Source organism: Coregonus lavaretus (assembly GCF_964263955.1).
Source record: "Coregonus lavaretus genome assembly, chromosome: 32".
Classification (NCBI taxonomy): domain Eukaryota; kingdom Metazoa; phylum Chordata; class Actinopteri; order Salmoniformes; family Salmonidae; genus Coregonus; species Coregonus lavaretus.
In genome coordinates this window covers 24650354-24666715 of record NC_140019.1, presented here as the reverse complement: position 1 = coordinate 24666715, position 16362 = coordinate 24650354, and the positions used below count along the sequence as shown (strand labels likewise).

The 16362-nt window shown below is 40.9% G+C and overlaps 1 protein-coding gene across 2 annotated transcripts; it reads right to left on the bottom strand.

The window, feature by feature from the left end:
- Nucleotides 1-8331: 8331 nt before the first annotated feature.
- Nucleotides 8332-11164, bottom strand: LOC311107733 (C1GALT1-specific chaperone 1-like). Of its 2 annotated transcripts, none has more exons than XM_084150250.1 (2): nucleotides 10499-11164; nucleotides 8332-10010 (listed from the first exon to the last, which is right to left on the bottom strand). In XM_084150250.1, the coding sequence occupies exon 2, from the start codon at nucleotides 9990-9992 to the stop codon at nucleotides 9036-9038; it is 957 nt and encodes a 318-aa protein (XP_084006376.1). In that variant the 5' UTR covers nucleotides 9993-10010; nucleotides 10499-11164; the 3' UTR covers nucleotides 8332-9035. The 2 variants fall into 2 exon arrangements, with proteins under 2 accessions (XP_084006376.1, XP_084006375.1); XM_084150249.1 differs by having other exon boundaries at nucleotides 10503-11161.
- Nucleotides 11165-16362: the final 5198 nt, after the last annotated feature.

Here is a 16362-nt window from a genome sequence, read left to right as displayed (position 1 = left end):
AAAATGTTTTGCTACAATGTGCCCTAATGAAAACACCCCTGTTCTGACAGCATTGGGAAATCAGTAGACAAAATATGTGATCAGGCAATAGGGGTCTCTTGACTCCTTGCACTGAGATCAGATCAAAACAATAATGGGGTGGTCTATCTAGACTGAAAAGCAGAGTTGGCCTCTAAAAAACTAAAAGGACAAAACCTGTCCCACCTTTTTTCCACATTCTCTCAGTTGGCATGTGTAAAAGTTAAGGGTATGAAATTAGGGGTTTGATGACATCAGTGAAAACAAAATCCATAGAACACTGTTGTATCTTCCACATAAAAGTTAATGGACACCGATAAACTGGAGCAAATTAACTGATTACAAAATGAGGGTTACAGTTTCAGCCAGTTATCAGATAGGCCTGTTCCTTAATACCCCACTGACACAAGCAATTGCATGTCCTTCAAAATTATACTTAGGACTTTTGTACACTTAGCATACGCTAAGTGTACAAAGCATTAGGAACACCGCCCTAATATTGAGTTGCACCCCCTTTTGCCCTCAGAACAGCCTCAATTCGTTGGGGCATAGACTCTACAAGGTGTTCGATGCTTCCCACAGTTGTGCCAAGTTGGCTGGATGTCCTTTGGGTGGTGGACCATTCTTGATACACAAGGGAAACTGTTGAGCTTGACCCAGCAGCGTTGCAGTTCTTGACACACTCAAACCAGTGCGCCTGGCACCTACTGTATTACCATACCCCGTTCAAAGGCACTTCAATCTTTTGTCTTGCCCATTCACCCTCTGAATGGCACACATACACAATCCATGTCTCAAGGCTTAAAATCCTTCTTTAACCTGTCTCCTCCCATTCATCTACACTGATTGAAGTGGATTTAACAAGTGACATCAATAAGGGATCATACCTTTCACCTGGTCAGTCTGTCATGGAAAGAGTGTTTTGTACACTCAGTGTATACAGTGCCTTCAGAAAGTATTCACACCCATTGACTTTTTCCACATTTTGTTGTGTTACAGACAGAATTTAAAATTGATTAAATTTAGATTTTCTTGTCAATGGCCTACACAGAATACCCCATAATGTGCAATGATGTTTTTCAAATTTTTTACCAATTAATTAAAAATGAAAAACTGAAGTCTTGGTCAATAAGTATTCAACCTCTTTGCTATGGCAAGCCTAAATAAGTCCAGTAGTAAAAATGTGCTTAACAAGTCACATAAGTTGCATGGACTCACTCTGTGTGCAATAATAGTGTTTAACATGATTTTTGAATGACTACCTCATCTCTGTACCCCACACATACAATTATCTGTAAGGTCCCTCAGTCGAGCAGTGAATTTCAAACACATATTCAACCACAAAGACCAGGGAGGTTTTCCAATGCCTCGCAAAGAAGAGCACCTATTGGTAGATGGATAAAAAAAAAGCAGATGTTGAATATCCATTTGAGCATGGTGAAGTTATTCATTACATTTTGGATGGTGTCTCAATACACCCAGTCATTACAAAGATACAGGCGTCCTTCCTAACTCAGTTGCCAGAGAAGAAGGAAACCGCTCCGGGATTTCACAATGAGGCCAATGTTGACTTTAAAACAGTTACAGAGTTTAATGGACGTGACAGGAGAAAACTGAGGATGGCTCAACAACATTGTAGTTACTACACAATACTAACCTAATTGACAGAGTGAAAAGAAGGAAGCCTGTACAGAATAAAACATATTCCTAAACATGCATCCTGTTTGCAACAAGGCACTAAAGCATAGTGGTGGCTGTATCATGTTATGGGTATGCTTGTAATCGTTTAAGGACTGGGGAGTTTTTCAGGATAAAAAAGAAACGGAATGGAGCTAAGCATGGGCAAAGTCCTAGAGGAAAACCTGGTTCAGTCTGCTTTCCATCAGACACTGGGAGATGAATTAACCTTCAGCAGGACAATAACCAAAAACACAAAGCCAAATCTGAACTGGAGTTGCTCACCAAGAAGACAGTGAATGTTCCTGAGTGGCCGAGTTACAGTTTTGACTTAAATCTACTTGTAAATCTATAGCAAGACCTGAAAATGGTTGTCTAGCAATGATCAACAACCAATTTGACAGAGCTTGAAGAATTTTGAAAATAAAATAGGCTCTTAGAGACTTACCCAGAAAGACTCACAGCTGTAATCGCTGCTCATGGGTGTGAATACTTATTTAAATGAGATATTTCTGTATTTCAATACATTTGCAAAAAATCCTATGTTTTCACTTATTCATCATGGGGTATTGTGTGTAGATGGGTGAGAACAAACATCTATTTAATCCATTTTGAATTCAGGCTGTAACACAAAATGTAGAATAAGTCAAGGGGTTATGAATACTTTCTGAAGGCATTGTATACAGTGAGCTCCAAAAGTATTGGGACAGTGATAATATATGTTTTTGGGGCTCTGTACTCCAGCACTTCGGATTTGAAATGATACAATGACTGAGGTTAAGGTGCAGACTATCAGTTTTAATTTGAGGGTATTTTCATCCATATCGGGTGAACAGTTTCAGAATTAGAGCACTTTCTGTACATAGTCCCCCCATTTTAGGAGACCAAAAGTATTGGGCCAAATTCACTTGTGTGTGTATTGTAGCAGTTAAAAGTGAAGTATTTGGTCCCATATTAATAGCATGCAATGACTACATCAAGCTTGTGACTCTACAAATTTGTTGGATGCATTTGCTGTTTGTTTTGGTTGTGTTTCAGATCATTTTGTGCCCAATAGAAATGAATGGGCGGCAGGTAGCTTAGTGGTTAAGAGCGTTGTGCCAGTAACCGAAAGGTCGCTGGTTCTAATCCCCGAGCCGACTAGGTGAAAAATCTGTCGATGTGCCCTTGAGCAAGGCACTTAACCCTAATTGCTCATGTAAGTCGCTCTGGATAAGAGCGTCTGCTAAAATGTAAAAAATGAATGGTAAATAATGTATTGTCTCATTTTAGAGTCACTTTTATTGTAAATAAGAATAGGATATGGTTCTAAATACTTCTACATTAATGTGGATGCTACCATGATTACGGATAATCCTGAATAAATCGTGAAAAGATCATACCCCCAAGACATGCTAACCTCCTGTTATTGGAATGGTGAGAAGTTAGCATGTCTTGGGGGTATGATCTTTGTGCAGCTAACATTCTCACTCATGCTATGAATAGGAGACCAAATACTAAACTTTTTACTACACGACTGGATTTGTCCCAATACCTTTGGTCACCTCAAAAAGTGCTGTAATTTCTAAACGGTTCACCCGATATGGATGAAAATAACATCAAATTAAAGTCTGCACTTAACCTCATAGTAATTGTATCATTTCAAATCCAAAGTGCTGGAGTATAGACTCTCTCTCTCTCTCTCTCTCTGGGGGTCACTTAGAAATGTCCTTGTTTTCGAAAGAAAAGCAATTTCTTTTGTCCATTAAAATAACATCAAATTGATCAGAAATACAGTGTAGACATTGTTAATGTTGTAAATGCTATTGTAGCTGGAAACTGCTGATTTTAATGGAATATCTACATAGGCGTACAGAGGCCCATTATCAGCAACCATCAGTCCTGTGTTCCAATGGCATGTTGTGTTTGCTAATCCAAGTTGATCATTTTAAAAGGCTAATTGATCATTAGAAAACCCTTTTGCAATTATGTTAGCACAGCTGAAAACTGTTGTGCTGATTAAAGAAGCAATACAACTGGCCTTCTTGAGACTAGTTGAGTATCTGGAGCATCAGCAATTGTGGGTTCGATTACAGGCTCAAAATGTCCAGAAACAAAGAACTTTCTTCTGAAACTCGTCAGTCTATTCTTGTTCTGAGAAATTAAGGCTATTCCATGCGAGAAATTGCCAAGAAACTGAAGATCTCGTACAACGCTGTGTACTACTCCCTTCACAGAACAGCGCAAACTGGCTCTAACCAGAATAGAAAGAGGAGTGGGAGGCCCCGGTGCACAACTGAGCAAGAGGACAAATACATTAGAGTGTCTAGTTTGAGAAATAGATGCCTCACAGGTCCTCAACTGGCAGCTTCATTAAATAGTACCCATAAAACACCAGTCTCAACGTCAACAGTGAAGAGGCAACTCCGGGATGCTGACCTTCTAGGCAGAGACTGGCCAATAAAAATAAAAAATTAAGATGGGCAGTCTGAGATATGGCTTTTTCTTTGTAACCCACAATTGCTGATGCTCCAGATACTCAACTAGTCTCAAGAAGGCCAGTTTTATTGCTTCTTTAATCAGCACAACAGTTTTCAGCTGTGCTAACATAATTGCAAAAGGGTTTTCTAATGATCAATTAGCCTTTTAAAATGATAAACTTGGATTAGCAAACACAACGTGCCAAAGGAACACAGGACTGATGGTTGCTGATAATGGGCCTCTGTACGCCTGTGTAGATATTCCATAAAAAATCAGCCGTTTCCAGCTACAATAGCCATTTACAACATTAACAATGTCTACACTGTATTTCTGATTAATTTGATGTTATTGTAATGGACCAAAAAATTGCTTTTCTTTCGAAAACAAGGACATTTCTAAGTGACCCCAAACCTTTGAACGGTAGTGTATATATATATAGATATACACACACACATACACACAGTGCATTCGGAAAGTATTCAGATCCCTTGACTTTTTCCACATTGTTACGTTACAGCCTTATTCTAAAATTGATCAATTGTTTTTTTTCCATCATTCTACACACAATACCCCATAATGACAACGCAAAAACCTTTTAAAATATATATATTTCAGCAAATGTATTAAATAAAAAACTGAAATATAAATTTGCATAAGTATTCAGACCCTTTACTCAGTACTTTGTTGAAGCACCTTTGGCAGCGATTACAGCCTCGAGTCTTCTTGGGTATGACGCTACAAGCTTGGCACACCTGTATTTGGGGAGTTTCTCCCATTCTTCTCTGCAGATCCCCTCAACCTCTGTCAGGTTGGATGGGGAGCGTCACTGCACCGCTATTTTTAGGTCTCTCCAAAGATATTCGATCGGGTTCATGTCCGGGCTCTGGCTGGGCCACTCAAGGACATTCAGAGACTTGTCCTGAAGCCACTCCTGCGTTGTTCTGTTGGAAGGTGAACCTTCGCCCCAGTCTAAGGTCCTGAGCGCTCTGGAGCAGGTTTTCATCAAGGATCTCTCTGTACTTTGCTCCATTCATCTTTCCCTCGATCCTGACTAGTGTCCCAGTCCCTGCCGCTGAAAAACATCCCCACAGCATGATGCTGCCACCACCATGCTTCATCGTAGGGATGGTGCCAGGTTTCCTCCAAACCTGACGCTTGGCAGTTCAATCTTGGTTTCACCAGACCAGATAATCTTGTTTCATATGGTCTGAGAGTCTTAGGGTTCCTTTTGGCAAACTCCAAGTGGGCTGTCATGTGCCTTTTACTGAGGAGTGGCTTCTGTCAGGCCACTCTACCACAAAGGCCTGATTGATGGAGTGCTGCAGAGATGGTTGTCCTTCTGGAAGGTTCTCCCATCTCCACAGAGGAACTCTGGAGCTCTGTCAGAGTGACCATCGGGTTCTTGGTCAGCTCCCTGACCAAGGCCCTTCTCCCCCGATTGCTCAGTTTGGCAGGGCGGCCAGCTCTAGGAAGAGTCTCGGTGGTTCCAAACGTATTCTATTTAAGAATGATGGAGGCCACTGTGTTCTTGGGGACCTTCAATGCTGCAGAAATGTTTTGGTACCCTTCCCCAGATCTGTGCCTCAACACAATCATGTCTCGGCGCTCTACGGACAATTCCTTTGACCTCATGGCTTGGTTTTTGCTCTGACATGCACTGTCAACTGTGGAACCTTATATAGACAGGTGTGTGCCTTTCCAAATCATGTCCAATTAATTGAATTTACCACAGATTGACTCCAATCAAGTTGTAGAAACATCTCAAGGATGATCAATGGAAACAGGATGCAGATGAGCTCAATTTCGAGTCTCATTGCAAAAGGTCTGAATACTTATGTAAATAAGGTATCTTTTTTTGTATATAAATATATATATATATATATATATATATATATATACATACAGTCCCAGTCAAATGTTTGGACACACCTACTCATTCCTTGTAGAATAAGAGTGAAGACATCAAAATGATGAAATAACACATATGGAACCATGTAGTAACCAAAAAAGTGTTAAACAAGTCTAAATATATTTTATATTTGAGATTCTTCAAATAGCCACCCTTTGCCTTGATGACAGCTTTTCACACTCTTGGCATTCTCTCAACCAGCTTCACCTGGAATGCTTTTCAAACAGTCTTGAAGGAGTTCCCACATATGCTGAGCACTTGTTGGCTGCTTTTTCTTCACTCTGCTGTCCGACTCATCCCAAACCATCTCAATTGGGTTGAGGTCGGGGGATTGTGGAGGCCAGGTCATCTGATGCAGCACTTCATCACTCTGCTCCTTGGTAAAATAGCCCTTACACAGCCTGGAGGTGTGTTGGATCATTGTCCTGTTGAAAAACAAATTATAGTCCCACATAGCCCAAACCAGATGGGATGGCGTATCGCTGCAGAATGCTGTGGTAGCCATGCTGGTTAAGTGTGCCTTGAATCCTAAATAAATCTCCAATTTGGACTCCAGACCAAAGGACACATTTCCACCAGTCTAATGTCCATTGCTCGTATTTCTTGGCCCAAGCAGGTCTCTTCTTATGATTGGTGTCCTTTAGTAGTGGTTTCTTTGCAGCAATTCGACCATGAAGGCCTGATTCATTTAGTTGGGCTGCAATTTCTGAGGCTGACAACTCTAATGAACTTATCCTCTGCAGCAGAGGTAACTCTGGGTCTTCCATTCCTGTGGCGGTCCTCATGAGAGCCAGTTTCATCATAGCGCTTGATGGTTTTTGCGACTGCACTTGAAGAAACTTTCAAAGTTCTTGAAACTTTCCGTATTGACCGACCATGTCTTAAAGTAATGATGGACTGTTGTTTCTCTTTGCTTATTTGAGCTGTTCTTGCCATAATATGGACTTGGTCTTTTACCAAATAGGTCTATCTTCTGTATACCCCCTCTACCTTGTCACAACACAACTGATTGGCTCAAACGCATTAAGAAGGAAAGAAATTCCACAAATTAACTTTTAAGGCATACCTGTTAATTGAAATGCATTCCAGGTGACTACCTCATGAAGCTGGTTGAGAGAATGCCAAGAGTGTGCAAAGCTGTCATCAAGGCAAAGGCTGGCTATTTGAAGAATCTCAAATATACAATATATTTTGATTTGTTTAACACTTTTTTGGTTACAACATGATTCCATGTGTTATTTCATAGTTTTGATGTCTTCACTATTATTCTACAATTTAAAAAATAGAAAAAATAAAGAAAAACCGTTGAATGAGTAGGTGTGTCCAAACTTTTGATTGGTAGTGTATACATTTCCAACATTTCCTAAAAACCTGTTTTCGCTTTGTCATTATGGGGTATTGTGTGTAGATTGATGAGGATATTTCCACCAGTCTAATGTCCATTGCTCGTATTTCTTGGCCCAAGCAGGTCTTAGGTTATTTCATAGTTTTGATGTCTTCACTATTATTCTACAATTTAAAAAAATAGAAAAAATAAAGAAAAACCGTTGAATGAGTAGGTGTGTCCAAACTTTTGATTGGTAGTGTATACATTTGCAACATTTCCTAAAAACCTGTTTTCGCTTTGTCATTATGGGGTATTGTGTGTAGATTGATGAGGATATTTCCACCAGTCTAATGTCCATTGCTCGTATTTCTTGGCCCATGCAGGTCTCTTCTTATGATTGGTGTCCTTTAGTAGTGGTTTCTTTGCAGCAATTCGACCATGAAGGCCTGATTCATTTAGTTGGGCTGCAATTTCTGAGGCTGACAACTCTAATGAACTTATCCTCTGCAGCAGAGGTAACTCTGGGTCTTCCATTCCTGTGGCGGTCCTCATGAGAGACAGTTTCATCATAGCGCTTGATGGTTTTTGCGACTGCACTTGAAGAAACTTGTTTTCGCTTTGTCATTATGGGGTATTGTGTGTAGATTGATGAGGATATTTAAAAAAAAAAATCCATTTATAATAAGGCTGTAACGTAACATTGTGGAGAAAGTCACCGGGTCTGAATACTTTCCGAATGCACTGTGTGTATATATATATACACACACACACACACACACACACACATTTTAGCTTATCAATAACAAGGGGTAAGATGAAACTGCTTCACTATGAGATAGGCCTATTTGGCTTTACAGTGCTCAGTATTTGGTTTAGCGCTTTTGGTAGTAAGCAACAGAACAGTCTCAGGAGGACAATTCATTTCATTTAGTTTTTGGTATTAGGAGGATAAACATGGCTGTCAATTTCAGCCAATTTTTTATTTCATCAGGTTTTTCAAGTGGGTAAAATAGTTACCCCAAAATGAACAAATCCACCAACATTCATTTCTATTACAATGGTGACAACAATCACGTGTAGCAAACTATCTGTTTACAGACTTTTACAGTCATCTCAATACTTCAAGATTAATTTCAAACGTTCACTCCATGTGGCCTTGTATTAGCCTAATTAAACCAAATTAACCACAAATACCAATGAAATAAAATGTCAATTGTGTGAAAGAAAATTATGTATACTATCCTATACATTACAGGTATGTCAAACTCATTCCATGGAGGGCCTAGTGTCTGCTGGTTTTTCCTTTGAATTAAGACCTAGACAATACGTGACATTAATTCATCAATCAAGTACAAGGGTGGAGTGAAAACCCGCAGACACTTGGCCCTCTGTGGAATGAGTTTGACATGTGCTCTACAAATGTGTGATTTCTTCATCTGTTCATTCATAATAATGGTATTATGTGCAGAGTGCAAATTTGAAAGGTATAAAATACTAAGAATAATGATTTGCCTGCCTCATGTATTTGCCACCCTCCCTCATGGATACAAACTGAATAAGAAAATTGTCTTTATTCACCAGTCAGACTTGACAGCAGCAGTCTGTTTAATGCCATGTCTGGCCCAAAGGGGGAAGCCTTGCACTTTAGTCATTGTCAGAGCCCTCGGGGGGCAGGAATATCAAGGAATCATGAAAGTTGTGCCCATACGGGCGTAGTCTGTAAACTCCAAACATCATGACCTGCATCTGGTTTGGTGACATTCCGCTGAAGGTGATGGCTAAGTCAGAGCAGCAGCCCTCCACCACGTCCAGGTTTTTTTTGGACATGCTGTCTTGGATGAGTGAACTCACACTCTTACTGTTGAACAGCCCCTTGCCCTGTGTGTCCTCGCCATTCTCTGCAAAGACCCCGGTGTACTTCAGACATAGAGCCAGTTGTTTCTCCTCGCTCAGCTTCCACAGGGCTCTGCCTTGCTCCGGACACTTCTCCTCGTCCTTGAACACGTTCACCAGCCTCTTGAGGGCCTCGTAGCTCAGCACGATGCCGCTCTGGTACTCCACGTACTCCAGTTCGCCCGATTTCATGGCATGGCCGATGTAGAAGGGCTCGTTGGGGTCCTTGGCCAGAACGAGGTACTTGAGGTTCTCGATGATGGCGAAGGTGGTGGGCCGCGCAACGAAGAACCAGCGCAGGTCGCCGGCATTGTCGTACGCGTGCTTCAGGGCCTTGCGCAGCTTGGCCCACTCGTCCTTTTCGTTAAGGTCCACCGCTTCCAGAGCTTTGGCCGACTCAGAGCTGTAGAATACGGCGTGGTCGCAGTGTTTACCCCAGGTGTCCTTGGCTGTGGACCAATACCCCAGGACAGAAGGCTGAACCATAATGACGCAATAGACCCGCACTCTCTGGCTCATCTCCACCATCTGGGGATCAGACAGGCTCTGTAGCTCGTCCTTGGTGGGAGCCTTGATGTGGTGGTGGTGGTGGTGGTCCTCTGGGCTGGACTGCATGCCTGGTGTGAAGCTCCCCAACAGGGTCAACAACAGGCAGAATGTGCCTCCCAGGGCTATCCCCTTCATGAAGGAGCTGCCTTCCGACAACATGTTTGTCAACAGCACACACTGAAAGTAGATATAAATAATTAATTCACCATATTACTAATCAAAATGGATGCTCATGACCTTTAAAGAGCTACATACCTAACAAGTGACTGTCATTTCATGTTATTAGTGTGTTGCAAGCTAGACTCAAGAGACAGATTCCAACATCTGTAAAATGTAATACTTCCCCCCAAAAAACAAATCCTCCTCCAAATATGGTATTTTACAGTTAATACCTACTGTTAGTTAGCTATCTTTTTACTGTTAGCATTAGCAAGGACATGACACAACTGTCAGTGCAAAATTATAAAACTATTTCATGGCTGCCTTGTTACCCTAGCTATAACTTGACAAACAGGTTACAAGTAATGAAGCAAGACGAATAGCTAGGTAGCTTGCTTTCTAGCTAACGTTACAGATAGCTAGCTAGATTAGCTTAGCTATAATCACAAAAAGGCACATCTCATTAAGAGAAACGTTTAAAACCAAAAAATATATTAAACACTTACCTACAAACGACTGCAGCTGACAGAGAATTCCCTTCCTTCCTTCCTTTAGTTTCCACTCCTGTCGAAGGAGGTGTCGTATGCCGATATGCCTCAGTGTTGCAAGCTTGCTGTTGGATTTACAACCACCAGGAACTTCCGGCTTTTTCTTCTTCTTTGGTATCATGGCGTTCGCACATTCTGTTTATGAATGCTGCCACATTCTGTGTTAAATCACTTTACATTTGTGATACAAAAAAAGAAAAAGGGGGTAAAAATAAAAATAAATGCACACCAACCAACCCTACACCTATATACCACTATTTCATAAAGAATCTAAAAACATCTTATAACTCTTCCGCAGTAAAATCTCATACACCCAGGTACTTCTCTGCAGCTGCCACCTACACTCATTAAAAAACCGACTACACCATTCCACTACTTTGACTCTATTTGCTCCTGCCCCATGCCTATGGCCTGGAAGGATGGGACACCCCCACTCAACACACCCTGTAACTCTTCAGAAGTCAAATCTCGTATACCCAAATACTTCTCTGCAGCTGCCACCACAACATCTATTTTTTGTGATTTAAGTTCCATTTCTGCGGTACAGTAGTTAACCATTGCTATGAACGCTAAGAAGCCAACCTTACTGAAGCTCAAAACACTCGATGGCCTATCTTCTTCTTCGATGAGGTTTAACGGCGGTTGGCATCCAATAAATGTTGCATTACCGCCACCTACTAGACTGGAGTATAACTCCCTTGTACGTTGCTTAAAAAATTATAATAATAATAATACTAATACCCTACCATCTAACACTACACTCACAAAACATAAATAATAATAATACATACCATACTCCACTATTTAAATCTATTTAGTCCTACTTCAGGCCAACAGCCTGAAAGGATGGGACACCACCACTTAACACACCCTGTAACTCTTTTGATGTCAAGTCTTACACACACAAATACCTCTCTGCAGCTGCCACCACAACCTCTATTTTCTGCGACTTACATTCCATCACTGCAGTACAGTTGATAACCATGGCTATAAATGCCAAAAATCCAATCTTACTGAAACATATATCACTTGTTGGTTTATCCCTACGTACTGGTACAGATCTACTACTCACACCACTCCTCTCAGGATCCCTCCTCCTTGACCCATCTTCCTCTACTTTCTTCACTGCCTCAGCATATGACAATTTATGCACTACTCTAACCCTGGAAACCTGCCTCTCTCGCATGGGACATTTTTGATCACCAGCCCCATGGGTACCCCTACAATTAACACATACCACTACTTTCCCCAATGCTACACATTCCTTTGTCTCATGCCCTTCTGCACACTTCTCACAGCTAGGAACCTCCCTCCTACACACTGCTGCCACATGCCCATAAGCTTGACACCTGTAACAACGTAATGTATTCGTCACAAAAGCTCGTACAGTATAACTTATATATCCTAACATAACTTTGTCGGGCAAAGACTCAACATCAAAACTCAAAAGAACAGACAATGACTCTTCTGTTTCTCCACTCACGCCACCCTGTCTGCGTCGCACAAAACAACGAGCATCACAAACACCGGGAATCTTCCCCTTCAGGTACAGATGGCCTATCCCTCTGTGCTGACACAAATCTACTACTCACTGGGATCAGGGTTGCCAGGTCAAGTAAATATTTCTAGCCTAATGACCACTCAAAACCCGCTCAAAAGGCCTGAAAACTAGCCTAATTCTTTTTCACAGCAAGAGAGGAGTTGCCATATTTATACATGAAAACTTTTTTTCATAACGTTATCGAGCCAATTAAGAAGGAATATCATAGTAACTTGTAACGACATTAGAAGCAAAATTCAGGTTTCCTCAAAATAATAATGATTTACATAATAAAGGAATTTGAATATGTGGCAAGAGAAAATATAATTAGTCCTTATTAAACTCGCCAGATCATTTGCACAAGGGGGTATGGTATATGGCCAATATACCACGGCTAAGGGCTGTTCTTATGCATGACGCAACGTGGAGTGCCTGGATACAGCTGTTAGACATGGTATATTGGCCATCTACCGCAAACCCCGAGGGTGCCTTATTGCTATTACAAACTGGTTAGCAACGTAATTACAACAGTAAAAAGTAATGTTTTGTCATACCTGTGGTATATGGTCTGATATACCACCGCTTTCAGCCAATCAGCATTCAGAGCTCAAACCAGGTTTATAATTGTAAATTAATCCCCTTTGTGCATGTGCATAACTATAGATAAATCCAACAGGAGAGTTTGAGTGGTGAAAGTTGGACAGAGGATCTCGAAATCTCTGAGCAAGAAAAACTTGGATGAACATAAAAAAAACTAATATTAAGCTATTTTCTGGCAATTGTGCTGTTATTATGTGCCAAATGTTAAGACTACAAATGGCCCACTTGCGAGATTGATTTATCATTTCAATAGGCATAGACCACAGACTAAAATCTGGGTTTATGATTGTAATTCCATTTTGCCATGGTTTGCTTAGATAAAGGCAGGTAGCCTATAGCCCCTGATAGGCCTACATCTAATTTCAGATAGTCTACAGTAGCCTAGACAAGATGTAGGCAAGATGTAAACTGAACGATTTAGCAATTTGCTTAGTTCAAATTTACAGACTAATTTATTCAATATGAATAGCGAGGCGATTAAGAGGTAAGAAGTGCTTGTGTTTCCCAATAGTCTGCTGGAATAGGCTACTGAGGATGGGGTCATAATTTAAATCACTGAATAAAATATTAATAATCTGTATATGAACTGAATATGCTTGTCAACAACAGCCAGTGTTTATTTTTTAGAATTTGTTTTACCTGTAGCCTAATCTGACTACTGTTACCGTGAATATAATGCGTTCTAACAACTAATCGGCAATTGCGATAGAGCTTTGATAATTTCCAATTTAATTAACTAAACATGTCCATTAATAATTGTATAGTAACACAAGTCTACAACAACAATAAACTGAAATTATAGGCTATTTATTAAATTGGTTTGCCAGCTCCAGGTAGGCTACACAAGTGGCACAAATTGATTTGCAATGACTCCAGTAATATCGTTATTTCAACATATTTATTGTATCAAATGGTAGCCTACAATGGCATATACATTAATAGGCTACTTGATGGCCAACAGTGGCAAATGTATCATTCTTCACATTTAGCCTAGTGTCAGTTTTTCCCCATAAAAAGAACCACGCGAGGGAATTCCATTACTTCCATTTGAAATTTCCACTCGGGCAGCCCCGGAGACCCAAGAACTGAGCATGCATACAGCACTTCGCTTGATACCGTTTTCTTTAAGCAGTCAACATTAGAATGCAGTTTAAACCACCTCCGAGCGAATTTATGTCATTTCCCAGTGCTTTGTCTCCATTATTTCTTGATGTGCATCAGTTCTTGTGTATTAATATGTTTTATGGAAAATGGGTTAGAAATAGCTGTCTCCATAATGACAATCTAAATACCCTACCTATAACTGGTAAAAAGTTATCACAACGTGCGTGCGTGCTGCTCTCGCTCCTATCGCTCACGTGACTCAGCCAATAGCTGTACTGCTCTCTCAACACACACACACCCGGCCCTCCCCACCACTCACTCACTCACTCATCAACGGCCTGCCTCGCTGCTTTGACAGTCAGCAGCAGGTCACAGTGAAATATATGTTTAAGAGAAATGCCATGGCGGCCGCCGTGCAACTTAGAAATAGCCAAAAAGCTGCCAACCCGCGACAAATACATTTTCACCCGCGACATCGTTTTCAAAGTAGCCCAATTTCCGTTTTCAAAGTAGCCCAATTTCCAGGAAAACCACAAACTTGGCAACACTGACTGGGATCATCTCAGGATTCCTCACCCACTTCCGGGTTAATGTGACTCACTTATCATTGACAGTTAATCTCTGTTGCGGGGTGATAAAAAAAAACACCAAAAAATGCAAAATATTATGTTTATGTCAACTTAAACTGTGTTGAATATATTACATTCCAGTTATGTTGATGCAAACCAGATACAAAGCCATGGTACAAACTTAAATGGATGTCATAACTCTTTATATAACATTTTATTTTATATAGCCTTACATTGATATTAGACTTTGGGTTTTATTTTCAAATTGAGCACGACAATACTGTATGTTGGAAGTCCTGCTTGCTTTCAGCACAATTATTTCAGCAAAACGTTTCACCTAAGAATGAGCAGATGAGATTATGTACACCAGGGGTCTCAAACTCATTCCATGGTGGGCCTAGTGTCTGCAGGTTTTTGGTTTTTCCTTTCAATTAAGCCCTAGACAACCAGGTGTGGGGAGTTCCTTACTAATTAGTGACCTTAATTCATCAATCAAGTACAAGGGAGGAGCTAAAACCCGCAGCCACTCTGCCCTCCATGGAATGAGTTTGACACCTGTGATGTATAGCGAGACACCAGATTGTTTTCAACAGCAATTTCAGAAACCTGTGTAGACAAGATTATGATAACCTTATCAATCACTTACAACAGTCTGGGCCTTTTGATCATACTTCTATTTCCTGTTTATTAGAAACCTTTCATTTTGACAAAGAGGCAGCTAAATCCCAGTGCAATGACACACCACCCTATGTCACCGCCCTTTTGAAAATTTCTGCTCTCTTTTCTACGGATCACACGGTTATTAATGATCAAGGTTATGTATGATCAAGGTTATGTGTGAAATGTAAATGATTGGATGGTTTTGCATATACAATAATATTTCATTTTTTTTATGTACAGTCGTGGTCAAAAGGTTTGAGAATGACACAAATATTATTTTTCACAAAGTCTGCTGCCTAATTTTTTATGATGGCAATTTGCATATACTCCAGAATGTTATGAAGAGTGGTCAGATGAATTGCAATTAATTGCAAAATACCTCTTTGCCATGAAAATGAACATAATCCCCAAAAAACATTTCCACTGCATTTCAGCCCTGCCACAAAAGGACCTGCTGACATCATGTCAGTGATTCTCTCGTTAACACAGGTGAGAGTGTTGACGAGGACAAGGCTGGAGATCACTCTGTCATGCTGATTGAGTTAGAATAACAGACTGGAAGCTTTAAAAGGAGGGTGGTGCTTGAAATCACTGTTCTTCCTCTGTTAACCATGGTTACCTGCAAGGAAACACGTGCCATCATCATTGCTTTGCACCAAAAGGGCTTCACAGGCAAGGATATTGCTGCTAGTAAGATTGCACCTAAATCAACCATTTATCGGATCATCAAGAACTTTAAGGAGAGAGGTTCAATTGTTGTGAAGAAGGATTCAGGGCGCCCAAGAAAGTCCAGCAAGCGCCAGGACCGTCTCCTAAAGTTGATTCAGCTGTGGGATCGGGGTACCACCAGTGCAGAGTTGCTCAGGAATGGCAGCAGGCAGGTGTGAGTGCATCTGCACGCACAGTGAGGCGAAGACTTTTGGAGGATGGCCTGGTGTCAAGAAGGGCAGTGAGGAAGCCACTTCTCTCCAGGAAAAACATCAGGGGTAGACTGATATTCTGCAAAAGGTATAGGGATTGGACTGCTGAGGACTGGGGTAAAGTCATTTTCTTTGATGAATCCCCTTTCCGATTGTTTGGGGCATCCGGAAAAAAGCTTGTCCGAAGAAGACAAGGTGAGCGCTACCATCAGTCCTGTGTCATGCCAACAGTAAAGCATCCTGAGACCATTCATGTGTGGGGTTGCTTCTCAGCCAAGAGAGTGGGCTCACTCACAATTTTGCCTAAGAACACAGCCATGAATAAAGAATGGTACCAACACATCCTCCGAGAGCAACTTTTCCCAACCATCCAAGAACAGTTTGGTGATGAACAATGCCTTTTCCAGCATGATGGAGCACCTTGCCATA

What these genes read in the sequence shown, in the direction of transcription:
- LOC311107733 (XM_084150249.1), bottom strand. Translation starts at nt 10,661, where the DNA reads ATGATACCAAAGAAGAAGAAAAAGCCGGAAGTTCCTGGTGGTTGTAAA. An exon ending in TCTGTCAGCTGCAGTCGTTT is followed by an intron (nt 10,011 to 10,502) that starts GTAGGTAAGTGT and finishes ATCTACTTTCAG; the next exon opens with TGTGTGCTGTTGACAAACAT.